The sequence below is a fragment of the Acipenser ruthenus genome, chromosome 24, assembly GCF_902713425.1.
Source record: "Acipenser ruthenus chromosome 24, fAciRut3.2 maternal haplotype, whole genome shotgun sequence".
NCBI classification, from domain to species: domain Eukaryota; kingdom Metazoa; phylum Chordata; class Actinopteri; order Acipenseriformes; family Acipenseridae; genus Acipenser; species Acipenser ruthenus.
Genome location: NC_081212.1, coordinates 22,827,487 through 22,845,292, shown reverse-complemented (window position 1 = coordinate 22,845,292; position 17,806 = coordinate 22,827,487). Strand labels below are relative to the sequence as shown.

At 35.5% G+C, this 17,806-nt stretch overlaps 2 protein-coding genes across 3 annotated transcripts in view; one reads left to right on the top strand and one right to left on the bottom strand.

Moving 5' to 3' along the window:
* Positions 1-381: 381 nt before the first annotated feature.
* On the bottom strand, positions 382-10,264 carry LOC117427944 (testis-expressed protein 9-like). Of its 2 annotated transcripts, none has more exons than XR_009308430.1 (12): positions 10,069-10,264; positions 9,060-9,178; positions 8,865-8,928; positions 8,676-8,755; positions 7,888-7,945; positions 7,167-7,243; positions 5,919-6,085; positions 5,629-5,711; positions 4,561-4,734; positions 2,345-2,490; positions 1,243-1,377; positions 382-760 (listed from the first exon to the last, which is right to left on the bottom strand). XR_009308430.1 is itself a non-coding variant. In XM_034046350.3 (12 exons), the coding sequence occupies exons 1-12, from the start codon at positions 10,114-10,116 to the stop codon at positions 683-685; spliced, it is 1,218 nt and encodes a 405-aa protein (XP_033902241.3). In that variant the 5' UTR covers positions 10,117-10,259; the 3' UTR covers positions 382-682. The 2 variants fall into 2 exon arrangements, 1 of the variants encoding a protein (XP_033902241.3); XM_034046350.3 differs by having other exon boundaries at positions 2,356-2,490; positions 10,069-10,259.
* Positions 10,265-10,966: 702 nt separating this feature from the next.
* The window catches only part of LOC131700579 (DNA-binding protein RFX7-like), a 37,363-nt gene continuing 30,523 nt past the window's right edge, over positions 10,967-17,806 (top strand). The window contains exon 1 of the mRNA XM_058998754.1: positions 10,967-11,778. Within this exon, the coding sequence (XP_058854737.1) occupies positions 11,639-11,778 (140 nt within the window). The 5' untranslated portion in view covers positions 10,967-11,638. The remainder of the gene's footprint in view (positions 11,779-17,806) is intronic.

The window sequence follows — 17,806 nt, the reverse complement described above, 5'->3', positions numbered from 1 at the left end:
ACTGTATAATACATAATTAATAGCTGTATTTACAGTATGTTATCAAATAAAACATTTTAAAACATATTAAGTTACACTTTCAGCACTGAAGACAGTGAGAGGTGTCGATCCAATTTTTATTACACTCAGTGCAAAGATATGCAGTATCTGACATTGAAAAGAATACTTAGGGAAATGGTTGTAATTATTGTCCAACCCCCCCCCCCCCCCCCCCCCCCGTTTCTTTCAGGTCGATCGGCTTGGCTGAAACAGCTGCCCATCCCACTGTTGCTAACCTGCCCGATTGCTCTGTTTTTTATTTCACCTAGTAATACTTAAAAAGGAGTCCACCTGTTGCATTTTTGATTGAGATTGTTTTAATTACTATGAGAAAAAAAACAATTGTGAGGTTTGTAAAATGTTTTAATAATGCAAAGCACAAAGTAAAAAGAGCACAAACGATTAGTAACTGAATGTCAGATGATATATTCTACTTCTATGAAATAAAGTTTAGAAGCTGCATTCTAGTTTTAAACGGCAACTGAAATTTTCAGGAATCACATCACAGTGTCATTTCTGAAATACAAGTTGCCATGTGTGGTTTATTTCAGGACAAAATGCATTCTAGTGTACACCACTTCAAAGTCAAGGTTTATTTATTTTTGATCAGATCCTGTTTAATGAGTTGTAGTCATGTCGTACACTATGATTTTCCCCATTCCAGGGCTTTCATAAATTCCTCTTCAGTAAAAGAGAGCATCTTGGCAGCTTCAATGTGCATCTGTAAAAAAGCAAAACAAAAAACAGGTGAAATGTATTTTACACCTCATGCTTAGACCTTTACTTTACCTCCACCCTTGGGGTAGCTGGATAGTTGCCAATATAATAGAACCTGTATTAACATTTCAATAAAAAGTTATCTGAAGTATTACATTTACCCCATGCTCAAGTGTAAACATTAAGGTTGGGGATTTTGTCCCTGTAGTCTGTAATGCTATTTCAGTAAGATTGTACTGAAAGCATTATTTTCATGATAACCCATATTTGAAAACTGGGTTGACCATGAGAAAAGAGTGGGTAAGTCAACCTTATTTAGCACTACAAAATGAACCCTCTTCATTTATACCTTGCCATTGTTGCATTCCCCTCTAGAGGACAGCAAACATGTCTGTCAGTAATGTATGCTGACGCACTAGCACTCACCCACCTAACAAATCTTTCAGGATTTCACGGACTGTGACACTCCTAATTAGCCTTCCTTACCTTTTGTCTTTTTAAAATGTCTATGAGTTTAAGTTGTTTCTTAAATCCTGTCATCAATTCTGTTTTCTGTTTCTCCAGCTTCTTATTTTCTGCCTTTAGCTGTTCTATTTTCTGATGCTCCAGACTGGCAGAATCCTTTAAACAAAATTGAATAAATTATTATTATTATTGTCTTGATAAGAGTATACAATGTTGGGTGAGTGACTAACTACCAAGGGCCATAAACTGAAAATGTAACATTTGTAACATTAGATACGGGGTTTATCCCTTCAGGAAACACCACCCCTGGATTTTAAGAGCAATTTACAGGGCTAAGGAATCCCATCTAAAGGTAACTCTTCTGAAAAATACTGCATACAATCCAACTGACTCCTAACTAAATCACCAACATCAAATTACTGGCAGTTCAATACTTTTTGATGATCAAACATGTGTGTATTTAGATAGCCCCATTTGTCTAATATAGACATATCAGTGTAACAACTCATTTTCATGAAACGGCCCTATGCTGTGTATACAGACAATGACAAAAAATGAAACTGCTTAAAACCTGCAATCATAGAACTTTAATAAGAAAGGCCTTCAGCACTGGGCATATGCAAGATCAGCAGTGTTCCCACATTTGAACACAAATATGTAACACATCTAGTAATATATGTTACACATAAGACTTTATTCTTTGTCTAGGTGTCGTGCTATGCAAGATAAATCCACAAATCTCTGCTAATGTACCTCAACTTCGACCTAAAGGACCACTCCAGCAATTGAAGCCTGGGTGTCTCCTCAGCAAGTGGCTTTTGTTGTGGATATACAGTAGGAAGCCAACATAACCCGACCCTTTGTGTGTGTTCATAAAAACAAATCAAGATTATACTAGTTGTGGTTGGTTACTTGTTTGTGTCCATATCTAAATGTGTCAAAGCAGCCTTTTCACAATAGTATATTTGCTTGCCTCAATATACCATCACAACTTTTCTTACCAATCAGACAACTCTGTTGCAGTATATTATGATACATTTCTGGTTTTGATTTCAGTACTGTATGAAATTAAACTAGTTTAGGATAACTGAGACTATAAAAAAAATGTATAGGTGACATTTACATCTGAAATACCTTGCTGCTTTGCTTCATTTTGTTCAGTTCCATTTTGTATCTTTCTGCCTCTTCTACTGCTCGGTTCAGACGCACCTCAGTGGTGCTGTGATTGGTCACTGTCTGCTTTTGTACTCTCTTCAGTCCTTCCAGTTCCTATTGATACACAAAACAGGACAGAAAACAATTGTACAAGTGGTTACATCAGCAGTGTTAGAAAAGTGTGTACGTTGAGGAACTGACCATTGGTTCTTTCACTTAATTATTTTTAAAAACAAAAAAAGAGGACCTACCAAAAGCATTTTAGGAAATATACTGAAACTGGATTTAAAAAACAACAGGAATAACTTACGACTAGAGTAAAAGATCTGAATATTACAGAGGTAACATACTGGACAACGAGAGCGACAACATTTCTTTCACTTTGACTGTCTGCGTTAATGCCACAACACTAAAAAGTTCAAAAGGGCTAAAACAGGAAGAAAGAAAACTTTATAATTTCTCTTCAAAAGTGAACTGCTGTTTTTTTTAATAACACCTGCATTCTGAAATATTGGTTGTTTTGTGGTTTAAAACTTTTTTTTTTTTTTGTAAGGGGATGTTGTACTGGAACAAATTTCACCCACTGTTGTGTACTGTACTTCATGCAGTGAATCTCTTTTTACCCTCTCCAAAACAAATCATTTTAAAAACCTTCCTCTAACCTGGATACTAATAGATCAGCATATATACACTCATTAGTCTGCTTCCTTAAAGATAACGGAATATCAAAGAAAGAGTATTGTGCAATTAAAAATGTGTTTGTTTGGTAAAGTCTGCATTGATAAGAACATCAAAACACACAACTGTAAAAAGCATATCATATCTAAAACACCACTCACTGTACGTTTTTAAAAGGGCCTGTAAACAAAGTGCATCAAGATTAAACATGCAGTAACAATTTTATGAAAGCAGCTCTTTTTAAAGTTAATGATCCTGCATGGAAAAGATGTGAAGCTGAAACAATATGAATCTGACTGATGAACACAACTAAAATAAGCTGGCATATGTTTGATGCCACAATATTGCATGGTTTTAATTCTTAGTTTAAATTTAATAAAATATTATGTACCGTTTCATGGAACTTCAATAATACACATGTATATTTTCTTATTAGTACTTAAAATAGTAGCTGAAGCTTATTTTTTAATCTGCTTTTAATTATGTTCTATTGTGCAATATCAAAAAACATGTATTAATTCAGTGTTGCTTAAACTGCAGTGATAATAGGAAATAGCACATTAAGCACGATCAGCCACACAGTTATTAAACCAAAGGCACATGCTTAATTTCCATTGCATGGTGTAAAACATGACATTGATTTAGCACTTAGTAATGATCAATGACTCTGTGTCCACGCCCATTCCAAAGACGCTGCAAGCACAGGTACCATATAATGCTATTGTGAAATGTTAAAAATGGTAACCAAAGATGAATAGCTTCATAATTAAATAACCAGTGACATGTGCAATGCAAATCTGCAAAAATAGTATGCACCCCACCCCCTTCACCCCACCCCAGGGGTAATACTCAAGTGGAACCTGGTGTTGGATCCATTGCCCCACCCTATGTCAAAGCTAGGGCAACAACAGCCAGGGATTTCTCTGAATTCCAAAGATATCCGTCACAAGCAGAAGTGCTGCGTTATCACCAGCTGCAGCAGGGGTTCAGTTTACAGAGCCAAGCTAATCATATTAAATGAGGCCATGCCAGGCATCCTTCTCTCAAGGTTTTTATTTCAGCTCTCATTAACAGTTGTCTATGCTCTCTAAAATGAAGCGCTTCCTAGAACACAGGGCATATGAATCCATCACAAGGGCATATGAATCCAAGATACATGACCACTCAGAACATGAAAACAAATATCAGGGATTGTACCTAGTAAAAAGCACCCTAGTCAGAGAGAGAGGCGTGTGCAACACAGATAATCACACAGAATGAGAAAAACAGAATGGGGACCTTGACAAGTGCTCACGGTACAACCCTTTTCATTCAAACTGCTCTAAGCTAATGCAATGTTTACAATCCAAGTAAGAGAGGACATTGGATAAAAGAGGTTCTCTTGTGTTTTCTCAATGTGCATCTACAGCCTGTCATCTCACAGTAAACTTGCATGAAGTGATTCAACATTTTCCATCTAAAATGTTTTTGAAGTCATACAAACACCTCTTTTCTAAAATGGTATACCTTCTGCAAAGCAGTGAGCTGTTGCTGTAATCCATCACATTTTCTGTTGCTGTCCTCTGCTAAAGTTTTGTATTTGTCAATCTGGGTTTGCTGAATATTTGCTGTTCGCTGCAACCTGGACCGGTCTTCCTCCAGCTCTTTGACTTTGCTGCTTAAACTGCTGTTCTCATCATCCTAAAGAAGATACAATTACAATCTTAAAAAAAAATAGTGCAGCACTTCACTAGTCAAGAGCATGACATAAATGATGTAAAGTTTGTAGTATTAGAGCAGCAAAAATTAGACAATGCGACATACATTATAGAAGAATAAAAGAAAGTAAATGGATAACTAGACTGAACACAATTATGCCAGCGGGACTCAACAGAAAAGAATGAACTAATTAACTCCAATAAATATATAAAATTTAAATAAATAAATAAAACTAAATTAATTCAAAAGTTGTGCATGCTGATGTGCTAGGGAGGCCAAATCAAGGCTGATCCTCAGAGCCAGCATTGCATTATAACACAAGTTTATATAAAATACTGTTAATTAGAATGCATACAGATTTAAAGTAAAAATGATACAATATATAGAACACCATTACATCATGTAAGAATCATGGATTTTAATATAAACAATAACAAGTAGTTGTCATGCCGTCAAAAACCTATAAATACCTCCAATGCTTTGATTCACACATGTTCCCTTGAGAATGATATGTACAACATATCGCAACGTTGGGCAGCTGGCTCTTTGAGCTAAAATATATATATATCACTTTTTGTTCTTTTTTTAACTTAACTATTAAGGCTATGCACTAATATCCCCTCCCATTGTGTATGCTCACTGAACTGAGTAGAGTTTTCTCAGTTAGAGTTCTTTAAAATTCACTTGATTTTCCCTTTGGAGGGTGAAGCCAAATTGTCCTGCCAATTGTGACTTCAAACTTTGGTTATTATGTCTTTAAGAGGATGTCTTCTAGGTATTATTAGGTTTTTGGTTTTAGAATTAGATCTAATCAATGAATAAAAAAACAGGACAAATGAACATGAAGACGGGTTTAACTTGGAAGTTCTGTCTTACCTTCTTGTTAATCTCGTGAGCAAGCCTGTTGAGTTCTTCTTGCATGACTCGCAGCTTTGCTTTAAGAAATCGAATCTGAGCCTCTGTAAATTTTAATGGAATTTATGCTTTTTTTTTCTTATTTTGTATACATTTTTCAAACTAGATGCGCAATTTTCTGATAGGACATAGAGTATATTCTATTCCAAGAAATTACTTTAAGTAAACTCTCATAAATCATAACAAAGCTTTCTGCATTGTGAATGGATGAACTGAAGGGAATACTGCAATAATGCCAAAGAAATACATACCCGAGCCCATTTCAATGCCAACACTGGGTATGACATCATCCTCTGCATCGTCAGCTATGGCATCTTCCTCTAGTTGTCCCTCAATTTTGTTAATGGTCTTTGCCAGGGAGAAATCAGCAAAGTCCTCAAGGACTGCTACATCATCAGCAGTATGTATTTCTGCCGTTCTGGATTTTGTAAAAATAAATCACTCACTTTGTGTGGGCTGTGGTTAGGTAAAGCAATGTAGTGGTGAATCACAATACATACAAACCTCTTTTTTTCTAAATCATTTTTTGTCTCAGTGTAATTCTTGCTCCCAAGTAAAGTTAACTGTTCCTTAAATGAAATGCACCATCTACTAACACTGGCTAATCTAGCTGTGCTTTTTTTAACACATTGATAACAAAAAAATGTTTATTAGCATCAAAGCTAATAAGTTTAAACCTGAGCCATACAAAATTAAGGTAGACTCTTGTCTCAACTGGTATGAAGCTACAAGAAATCTGGGGATTTTTTAAAAATTTAGAAATGGGTTTTTTTAAATGTATTATTAGATGCAGAGGGAAATCCTAAAAGGTTAAGACAAAAAGAACCACATAAAAATAGTTTATTATTTGCATAAATCAATTACCAACAACACAGTCAGAACTACACTTTACATCTTATTGAGTTCAGTATTTCTTCTCGGACTATCATTTCTACAGTCAAATATCACATATTTTTGTACAAAATCAAGCTATGATCTTACCAAACTCAAGAAATGAACTACGTCTGCTCTACAAAGGCCATTCACTTGAATTGTACATTTATACTGAAATGCCAACATTTTAAATATTAACATTTTCAACAAAAGATAACTTTAGGAGACACGGAACTAAGTAGGAGAGCAGGAAATACCCCACATTCCTCTCCCTATCAAACAGGACCATATTCAAACTGCTCTGCGTTTTTATTAATAAGGACTCCTTGTCTCAGAGTCTGGTGAAGCCTTTATGGTTCTCTTTGTTGCTTATGGGGTCACATTTGTATTCATATTTATTGCTCTGTGTTTTTTTGCAATGTAAGTTTTGTTTTGTTTTAACAACATATTTGTAGTTTAGTTCATTTTTAAAGATAGTTGAATAGCACTATATTACAGTAGAGAAATACTGTAAAAGGAAAGCATGCCTAGCTCATTTTACTACCTGTATTGGGTAAAACAATAAGCTATACATTTAAATCCTGCTTTATTAGATATTGGGAAAAAAACAAAAACAAAACACTCACTTTGATACTTTCTTGATTTTGTTTCCTGATGGTGGTCTGTTCTGACCTGTAGGCTTTGAGTTGGTCTTGTTCAATGCCTGCCCATGGGAAAAAGATTTCTCATACTGTACTATTATTGCTAGGGACAAGGAACAAGGTTTCTCCAAATATCAAGTGCCCTTCATATAATCTGGATGACTAAGATTCTTACTATCGATATTAAAACAATCATATAGTAAAAGAATATACAGTATAATATATAGTATTATTATTTTTATAAATAGCTTATAACTAAATCACTGATAAATATAATAACTTGTTCACCCATAACCTGTGAAAAATAGAAATATAGTACAATTCTAATACTGAATTAGAAACATATTAAAAATGAAGTTGTGCATATTAATGTATTCAAAAAGAATGTCTTCAATACACTTAATTTAGTTTATGTTAAACTCACAATAATGCAATTAAATGAGCTCTGTTTTAAAAACAAAGGGCTACTTTCATAGACTTGCTCTTCCGACATTTGCAACTATGACAGTCACTCTTAATACTGTTATTAATATGTGCTATGTGTTTTATGGGCTCATATGTCTGTTTTTATCTGGGATTTCACACTAGCAGGTATGATTTACCCTCTTGGACGGACGACAGCCAATTCTTTATAGTTTTTTGTCCCTCCTTACACATGCAGAGTACTGTATCTTAAGAAGTATATTAAACAGTAAATATTATATACCTTTGCACTGGGTTGTTTCATAGACTTTATGCTTGGGACATCAGAATGAAACAGATTTCTGGATAAAAAATAAAAAAAAATACATTTAAAATTTGAGGACAGGCTTTGACAAAGCTTAGAAGAAATTACTACAGAAATATTATATGTGTAAATTATCCTATACTGCCTATAAAAAAAAACACTGCCTTAGATAAACATATTTTCCAAATTGTATATATATGGGTTACGGAAACCATATTGTATTTTCATCTCAAAACAATTCTCGTTCAATTCGGGTTCTGTAAACATAGCCTCATAATCTAAACACAAATATAATATAAATGGAGATATAAAAGAAATACAATTATGACAAAACAGTTTTACTAGAAAAAAATAAAAATCACTGGCAAGATTTATGAAAAAAATCACAAATATGAAAAAAATCATATATTTTGCTAGATTTTCCACTTAATCTCACACCCTGTCTAAACTCAATGATGTAGGCCTTCCTGGCATCCGAAAGCCTTGGCCCTTCAAAATAAGCCAGACAAACAGACTCAAAGGCAGGCAGTTGACACACATCTGTTTCCTACACTGACTGAGGGTCCGCCCAAGAATAAGTGGTCCTCACAGCTGAAGGATCACACACACACAAAAAAAAAAGATATATATATATTTTTTTTTTTCCTAGTTGTGAGTAATGTTAATTTTCTATTTTCATCAGGATTTGTGACCTGGGTTTAATCCGACATACTTAAAATGTCTTATCATAATCATTATGCTTTGGTAAATTATATCAGATTCATTACTTGAAATCCTCATCGTCATCTTCGAAGCCAACATCAAGATGGGAAGAAACTGGTCTTGACAGTACTTCCTCTTGTTCCCTCTGGAGGACAAAGAAACAGGTATTAGCATATTATTATAATCTTCACTGTAAATCTCCTTTAAATATGAAGAGGTAACTAAACCATCTCATTCACGCCTTCACTTCTTACCATGACTTCTTCAGCTTGACGAACCAGTTCAGCTGTCCTCGCTTCCAGCTCTGCATTTAGACGTCTGGAAAATGAACAAAGTTATTACCTTAATTAAATGGAGATATTTTTAAATAAACTAACAAGTTGCATGAAATACTGTAACGATATTACATGTTTCACAACTGAAACTGGTTCAAAATGCTATTTTCCTACTTGTATTCTTCTTCCTTGGCCAGCAAATCTGCTTGTGGTGGTTTCTTTACTGGCGCTGATGTAGGTCGACTAAGAGATCTGGTAGACACAGAGTTTTCAGTCCTGGCAGACAAAGGTTTCTTTACCCAAGGGCACAGAAAAGGGTGAAAAAAATTAAACAAATGTAACGTAATGTTCCCTAAATATAAAGATTGGATACATTCCCCTTTATAGCTGATGCATTCAGATGGCATACAGGGTACATAAACATGTACAAAGCATGTGCACATTTACATAATGCTAGATAACAGTATATTCATGTATAAATGAATAAATACATTGGTCTTGTTTAGTGTTCAAGAGAAAGAGGAACAGAAGCAATTATGTTGAATATTAAGTGTATTTTAGCTGTAGCTGTTTGGGAAGCTTACTGAAAAACACAAGTTAACAGACACAAAGCAGTTTGCACCTGGGAAAAGGCCAAAAGATGGGTGGCAAATGTTTGATTTCTTTTAGTTTCCTTTTAAAATATGGCAAATGACAGCTGTTGGAAATTACAGATAACTGCTGCTTGGCACAAATATGAATTAATTTACAAGTGTAAATAGATAGAAATTGTACTTGAAACTCAAAGGAATAGCATGACTGTGAAAGCACGATGAACTGCGACTGCTGTTCCAAGCAGAACCCAGACCAAACTACATCTCTTAATTTAATCCAGAAATGAAAAGAATTATTCCAAATTATGTTTTCAACACGTTCTAAACCGATGAAACATAAATAAAGCAGAATAACAAACACAAATATTATTTTTGAAATAGCAATGCTTCCAGATAAAGCAGAACGACACAAAGACAAGTGCCATGTTTCAACGAAATGTTTTTACAGTACAGTGGTAGTCATGTATGATTGATTTGTTTGAACATTATCAAAACGACTATTTAACCGACATAACTCCGTTAACGTAAATCAAGCTTACTGGTGAAGTTTAGCTGAATATATTTATATATTGCGTTTTTAAAATATTTACCTTTTGCAGGGTCGATCTCCTGTTTGTTTCCGCCATTATTTGGTGCATAGAAAAACCGCGTCAACGTTGCTTGGAAACCACAAAAACTGTTCACAGCCTTAGACGTCACCAAACCCACATTGTTCAGCAAGAAACTCTCGCGACAAAGCAAATGGCAACTGGCCTGCATTTCTTCCAAAAAGATGACATACTTTACTCAATAAACACCTTGCTACAAAGGTTCTCACACAAGGGGCCATTAAAGAAGTGTTACCCGAGGTTAATGTCTATTTTCTTATGGTATTGAATTTTAATAAATCAATTTACTAGTCATGCACTGGTTCAATACCATGCCTACTTGTGATTTACATGTACTAGTTTATTACGGGTTTGATCAGGTAATAAAATAATAAATGCCCAGCATCTGTTATTTATTAATTTAGCAGACGCCTTTATCCAAGGCGACTTACAGAGACTAGGGTGTGTGAACTATGCATCAGCTGCAGAGTCACTTACAATTACGTTTTACCCGAAAGACGGAGTACAAGAGGTTAAATGACTTGCTCACACAATGAATCAGTGGCTAAGGTGGGATTTAAACCGGGAACCTCCTAATTACAAGCCATTTTCTTTAACCACTGGACCACACAGCCTCTGTGCTAAATATGGTTGGGGTGAGATACCACGGTGCATTATTTACATGAACAATATACAAATGCAACATCTGGTTCTTGCAGTTTTGTTTGACAAAGGTATCTGATTTATAATAATTAACATTTAGCATAATTCTAAATACATCACAGATATCGTAAGACCGTTTGATAAAAAGGGAAGTTTTCCTAAAATTCAACTGAATAGCGCTCCCTGCAGGACAGTTTAGGCGCATCATGGATTCAAGGGACAGACATTCCAGCCTCAAGAATTGCAACCCTGCTCCTCATTTTTATTTTAAAGGTCCTCAAACAAAATGCATCGAGCGAAATTCAGTATATGCATGATACTTGATGTGAGCAATATACACCTTTGTTGTTATAATTAGTCATTTTATGTTTTTGTTTTTATACTGTAGCGGTTTTAATAATAGACACCATCACACTGACACCTGCAATCTCCACTAACGTTACATTTTTGAGGTGGACATGTGGCAGTAGTGACCGATGAATCGTGCATCATTTTGGTTGTAAACACGAATGACTCAGTGCGACTGCACAATATGAATGTGCCCACCACTACTCCCCACTCCCCTCTCTGTTTGCTTTTGTAATGTTGCTGCTCAGTTTCCAGTTACGCAGTGCGCCTGCGCTATCGGCGTACTGTCTGCCAGCAGCGGTAGCAGCTGTAGTGCGACTTGCTCTCGGCTGCAGCGGAATCTGGAGCGAGCGGTGTTTTTATCCTTTTTTAAACATTTTATATCACCCCAATAGACATGGTTACAAACGTTTCAGCATTTTGTTTCAAGGCTGATCCAAAACGATAGTAAACAAGTCGGTCCGTGATGTGCCATAGCCGGGGAAGAGTTGTTTACTCGAGGTCCAGGTTGAGGCCTACTTGTTAAAGATCCCCTCCTCCTCATCACTTGAATCTTATCATCATGATGGCTGAGGATCAACAACAACCTGATCAACAACACCAGAAGCCGAGCCCGGGGATAGGGGCTTTGCCAGCCCTCGTTTCGGGGCTGCAAGGGGCCGAGGCTAGTGCTCTACAACACAAAATAAAAAACTCGATCTGGTAAGAATTACATAAAATAACATGTGTGCATTATCTATCTATCTATCTATCTATCTATCTATCTATCTATCTATCTATCTATCTATCTATATATTTCAATAGCTGAAAATGAGTCGGACTTCTACTTTTTAAATGTACTTTTTTTTTTTTAATATATGAAAAATCATATATTTTACAATAGCGGTGAATAATTATAATTTGATACATATTTTGAATAGTTTCCTGTCAGAATTGTGATTGGCAATTTAAACCCGATAATAAAAATGTTGTGATCCTGTTTAAGGTAAGTTAAATGGCAAAACATCAAGGGGGTTGGGAGAGTGAGATTCAATTTGCACATTCGTGACACGGAGTGTAGAGGACAGAAAGCCACACACGACCGCACGGCAAAAAAAAAAAGAAAACAGTGAAAAATATGACGATTTGACAAATAATGCTCTCACTAATAGTCTTTATCACGTCGTAAAAACAGTTTACTCAAGGAAGTACATCATCAGAACATTGCAACAAAAGAATAATTCTGTTGGCACTGCAGGAAAAAAAAATCATTATTCTAAACAGGAAGGATTAATGAATGCACTGCTCTACCCAGAGGATAGTGCTGTCTGATGATGTACCGTGTTCCGTAAACAATTCTTTGTGAACGCAATCTTCAGGATCGTTAAGTCTGTTCAGTAGGATAGTCAATAAGAATTTACTGAATTGATGTGTTGTTTTTTCAGGTTTGGTAGCCTTTTTATTCATTGCACTACGTAATACCTTATGCACTAATGTTTAAATACGATACACGTATCTGTATTAGTAATACAGACCAATAATGTACGTTGCATTTTATTACAATATTAGTAATACTGCACTTTCAGTTATACATAATGAAAAGGTAACAATTTACTGTGGTAAATTATGTTTGCTATAGATCCTCTTTGTTATTTTCCTGAGCCATCAAACAGAATTCTAAAACACACTAATTTGCAGCAACCTGCTATTCTGCAAGGCGGGTTTTGGGGACAAAATACAGACGATTTGTGTGTATGGGAACGAAACTAGTGACCTGTTGTATTTTTGAACAACGGTATACCTTGATTGGAGTTTACAAGTCACCAGCGATCACTTTAAAAACGACATAAGTAAGTGACAGAATTCCATTAATTAACAACTATAAGTAATCACTGAAAAACAAATTTACATTTCATTAATCCGCTGCCATTTGCAGTACTGTATCTGTTACACTTCTTAAACATACATTACAAATGAATCATTGTAAGCCAATATTTGTGTTCCAGTGTATTTCCCACTGTGGCTTAATTGTGTTGGAATGGCGTTGTTAAAAAATAAAATAAATAATAACTGGCTACTTAAAACAAATTCATACTTTCCAAAAATGTAAAAAAGAAAATAAATCTTTTTTTTAATTAAAACATTTTCTTTTATAGGCACCTATTTGTTTTAAATACATATAGTATAATTTTTACACCTGCACATGGTGTTACTTAATGTAAAGTTAAAAATGGTATAATACTTTCTGTACTTCTAGTACAAATCAGCAGTGTCATGTAAGGCTTGTGGATGAGGAACATGTCTGTGCTTGTCTGCACCCGGTACAGGCAGGTATAAATATAGTGTGTGTGTGATGCATGCGTCAATGTGGACAATGTGTTGTTCACACTATATCAGATGAAGTTAAAAAATACAATTACAAAATACATGAGATTGCTTAAGCCCTTGATGTATAGTGCTCTTGACCACCTACTGCTGTTTTTAAACCAAGTGCATTTTTGCATTATGGCATCTGCTAATAGACTAGGAAATAAGGAACATTTTCAAAATGTCAAGGTTTTCAATGAACCCCTTACCCCCTTGGTTTCCTGGTGAAACATAAAACAATTTTTTGCCCCAGGGCAGAGATGCCTAGCAACGATTAATTCAATCACAAAGTGATTATGGAATTGGTTCATTTTGCTAAAGCTGACTTTTTGACAATGAATTGTAAACAGGTTACATTTCAGGGACTACCTTACTGAAGGTAACTGTAGGTAGAGAGCTATGGTAATGCCCATCGCCATCTGTGAAACACACGTCATGGTATAAAAATGCAGCAGAATCATTTTAAAGTAATAATAAACAAATGGGTATTGCCAAGTGCTATTAAAATAGCTTGAATGTGATTTGTGTTGGGACTTTAGCAATTTCAACGGAATGAGTCTTTTGCAGTGCATAATTTAAACTTTACAGTAAATCTGTTTGAAAAAGGAAAATATTTGTTTTAAGAATGCTAAATGATATGTCTAAAATATTAATACAGCACTTGATTTAAGGGTTGCCGCACATTAATCTATTGCAGATTATTACAGATTTGTAATATTTTTCTAAATACTGGACACAAGTTAGGCAGCTTGTGTTTGGGCAGTGGCAGCTGGACTATTAAAAGGTCTTTTAGTCTGTAGTCATTCCTTTAGGGACAGAATACCAGTGAATTCTGTAAGCCAATGCATTCAATCAGAAAAAGCTGTTCATTTAGAAGCCAGACAAGTTTCCAGTGGAACACTATGGTTTAATCAGGAAAGGAAAGACACACACATGACCTGCCTCTCTAGACCTATTATTTAAAACATTATTGTTTGCACACACTCCTCATGGATATGCCATTTGTAGGTTATATGTATTTTTCATTTATTTACCGTTCTTTGGACCCTGCAGCAAATCTCCCACCAAGTGCCAGTAAGTACGAATTCAGATACTTTTCACATCTATTTTACTTCGTGGTTATTAAACATTTCATCACAGATGCCAGTCCTCTTACATTTGCCCCTGGGGTGCTTTGTTCATACAGACACCCCCTAAACAGTGCTGAAGCTTACATACACAAGTAAGAATGTGTTTATTGCTGATGGCCGATATTAGTGTAGCCGAAGTGATTAGATAGCCAGACGTTTACATCGGTGGTTTAGCTAATAGTTCTCTTCATGCATGACCTTCAAACAGTTAATGTCATACCAGTGTTGTCTTTATTATTACAGATATGATGTGTTTGATTTTTGCAGGCACTAAAGAACATTGAATACCTGCTACAATTCAAGACCGCTGTTGTTTTTTTATTTTTTTTTATGAGTAAATTACCCTGATTATAGCCAGACGTGAGATTCCTTCAGGATTCGTCAGACGGTTGTCTTTATTACAGGTCTGGCTGTATTTCTTTTTTATCTAAAGCTTCTGATCCTGCTATCGGTTAATGACACCCTGCAAATCATTCAGTGATACACAAATCGACTGAAAGCTTTGTATTCAGCCTTTTCTGAATATGAATTCAAAAATGTTTCCATGTTCCTCTTGGTTTGGCACGGCATTAAACAGAAACTAAAGCTGTGCCGTGCGAGCGTGACATCAGTGTTCTAAGGTACTGTTTAATTATTTCATACCAGATCTGTGTGAAACCATGATCTCAGACTTCAGGAGTATGCTGTTTTTAAATAGTTAGCCTGGTATTGGTGATACAGTGGTGATGGCTCTATTTATGTCACATTTTGAAGCTTTAAATATGGTAGATCTTGCAGTCATAGTGGGTCATGTACAGTATATTACTAATGTACTTGTTACAGTTAGCATATGAGAAGAATGCAAGATATTGGCAATAGTTGAGAATCTGCTAGCACAGCCTCTTAAGATGTTCCATGAAAATATACAGTATGTAGGAAACTATCTCCTTTCTTGGGAGACACAATTAGATGGGAACCGTCATTTTATGTTAACAGAAAAAGACTTAATTACAGACAAGTAAAATGGAGTTAAGGGTTTAATCCGGGCTAGAAATCAATATTTAAAAGCCTAATCCAGACAGAGTAACTTGAACTGGGATGTTCTCGGCCCCTGAGACTTCTCCTGCCATGCCTATGATTGTCTGGGTTCAGGACTGGGAGGCAGGGAGCCTAATGGACACTTGAGTAGAAACTGGAAAACAAGCCTTGATGTTGTTCCAGTCAGCACAGACTAGCAGTTCATGTGCAGTGAATGCCGTGATGTGAGGGAACCCACAGCAGAATTCGCTTTGAACACCGTGAGAGACTTCTCAAGGGTTTCATGTGGGCATAGCCCAACAGTTTTTGAAGGCCCGACGTTTCCTACTGTAGATAACGAAAGCAGCCTACATTATTAAAGTTGTTGAACATGATATACTGTACGACAGCTAATTGCAGTTTTTGGTAGATGAAGTACTATTTACATTGTTGTATAATGTGCCATGAATTTACATACAGTAGATCTAACTGGGCACACGGGAGACAGTGAGTCAGGTATACCAATAAATGAACAATTGCATCTAAGACATACCATCAGAACCATTGAAATACTATATATTGTTTTTAACTGCATCAAAACAAATGAATGTGGTAGAAGCAGGTGTACATTAGACTGGATGCAGTAGCCTGCAAACAATTATATCACATCATTCCTTTTATCACCCTCAAGTTTGATTTCTGATTTATGTGTTCGGTACCATCAGCAGCTGCAACATTGTCATACCTTATTCTGTTTATTCGGTCAGTACATCTGATAAGATCTCTTTAGCCTATGTATAACGTTACTCCTGATGGTATGTTTTCTTTTTTTAATTGATACCGTTCATCTTCTTGCTGTGCTTTGCGTTACGGATAACCACGAATCGTGTAGCTTTGAAAGTGATCTGTTTTTGGCAGGAGCGCTGATAAACAGGCCCCCACGCTCTCTCTTTCTCTCTCACTACCAGGAACTAAGAATAACCTGTCCATGGCTGTTTAAACTTTGAGCTTGATTTGCCAATAGACTGAAAGTACACATTCAGGTGAGAAATTGACTGATTTCACTGCTCAACTTTTAAGGGTGTAAAAGTATAAACATGCCTTGCTTTGATATTTTACATTTTTTCAAAAATATTGTGAATGGCTGTAATTGAATACTGCGTATGGGGAATATATTTGAAATACCAAATTAACATATAAATATGACTAACTTAATGAGCGAGAAAAAAACCAAAGGCCGCCAAATAATGTAGGTTTAGCTACGTCAACATACACAAGAGCTTTTAAATAGTACACCAAAACCAGTAATATAAAGACTATTGCTTTAAACTGCTGGCAAGTTTAAATGTTACTTTAGAGTACAAAACTTAGTTAAAGGTCCTTTCACACCAATGTAACATTTATTTATTTATTTTTAAGAATACTGTATAATGCTGGCTTTCACACCGGTTGTGGAGCAAAACAGTCTTTGAAATAAACTGTGTTCCTATTTCTCTGTGCGTGTCTGGCGGTAAATGTACTTATATATACAAAATCAGCATTTCAAATAATTGTTTTTATTACCGTGTTCAAAATGAAACAGTATATTCTTCAGAAATGAGAACAAGACATTTTAAATTGGTTGTTTCTGAGTAGCCTACAGAGCACTGCCCCTTTTAAAAATAAAAACAAACAAACAAAAAAAAAAGAGAGTTGAAAAGTCAAATCACACAGGCCCATGTCCAAGAAGCAGGGCCTCACAAAGATCAGAAAAAAAGACTACACAGCAGATCTCTCATTTTATCTGTGGTTTGCAGGGGAAAAAAAAAAAAAAATACAGTTCAACGGCAGTCTGAAGGATTTTGTTTAGCAATGTTTAGTTTTAGAGAACGTGAGTATTTATTTTCAACAGACTACTTGTGTACACTACATTGTATGAAAAAACAGTTTCAAGAAATAAAATGTAAGTTATTATTAATATTTATTGAAGATGTAAGCCCCCTTTTTTTGTTTCAAAAAATAAATTCACAAGCGCTGTATGTGAAGATCACAACCGAGTTTTTACAGTAACATACGATCTGTGTTAATTTACATGTTCTCTCAGCTACAAAATACAAATCCCATTCGCTGACCTACATAGCTACATGTAAGTGCTGTGTGCATACACAACCAAACAATTTACAGATACTCGCATTTTTGTATTTTCAGTGCATGACATACTGCATTTTTAAAGGAAACAAAGGCAGTGCCTAACCAAATGTGTTTTTACATTCATTTCC

Excerpts from the sequence above, each read along its gene's own strand:
- LOC117427944 (XM_034046350.3), bottom strand. The coding sequence starts at position 10,116 with ATGCACCAAATAATGGCGGAAACAAACAGGAGATCGACCCTGCAAAAG. Across the intron at positions 7,946-8,675 it reads GATGACGATGAGGATTTCAA|AAATCTGTTTCATTCTGATG; the intron begins GTAATGAATCTG and ends TTTTTTATCCAG. Across the intron at positions 2,491-4,560 it reads AGCTCACTGCTTTGCAGAAG|GAACTGGAAGGACTGAAGAG; the intron begins GTATACCATTTT and ends GTGTATCAATAG.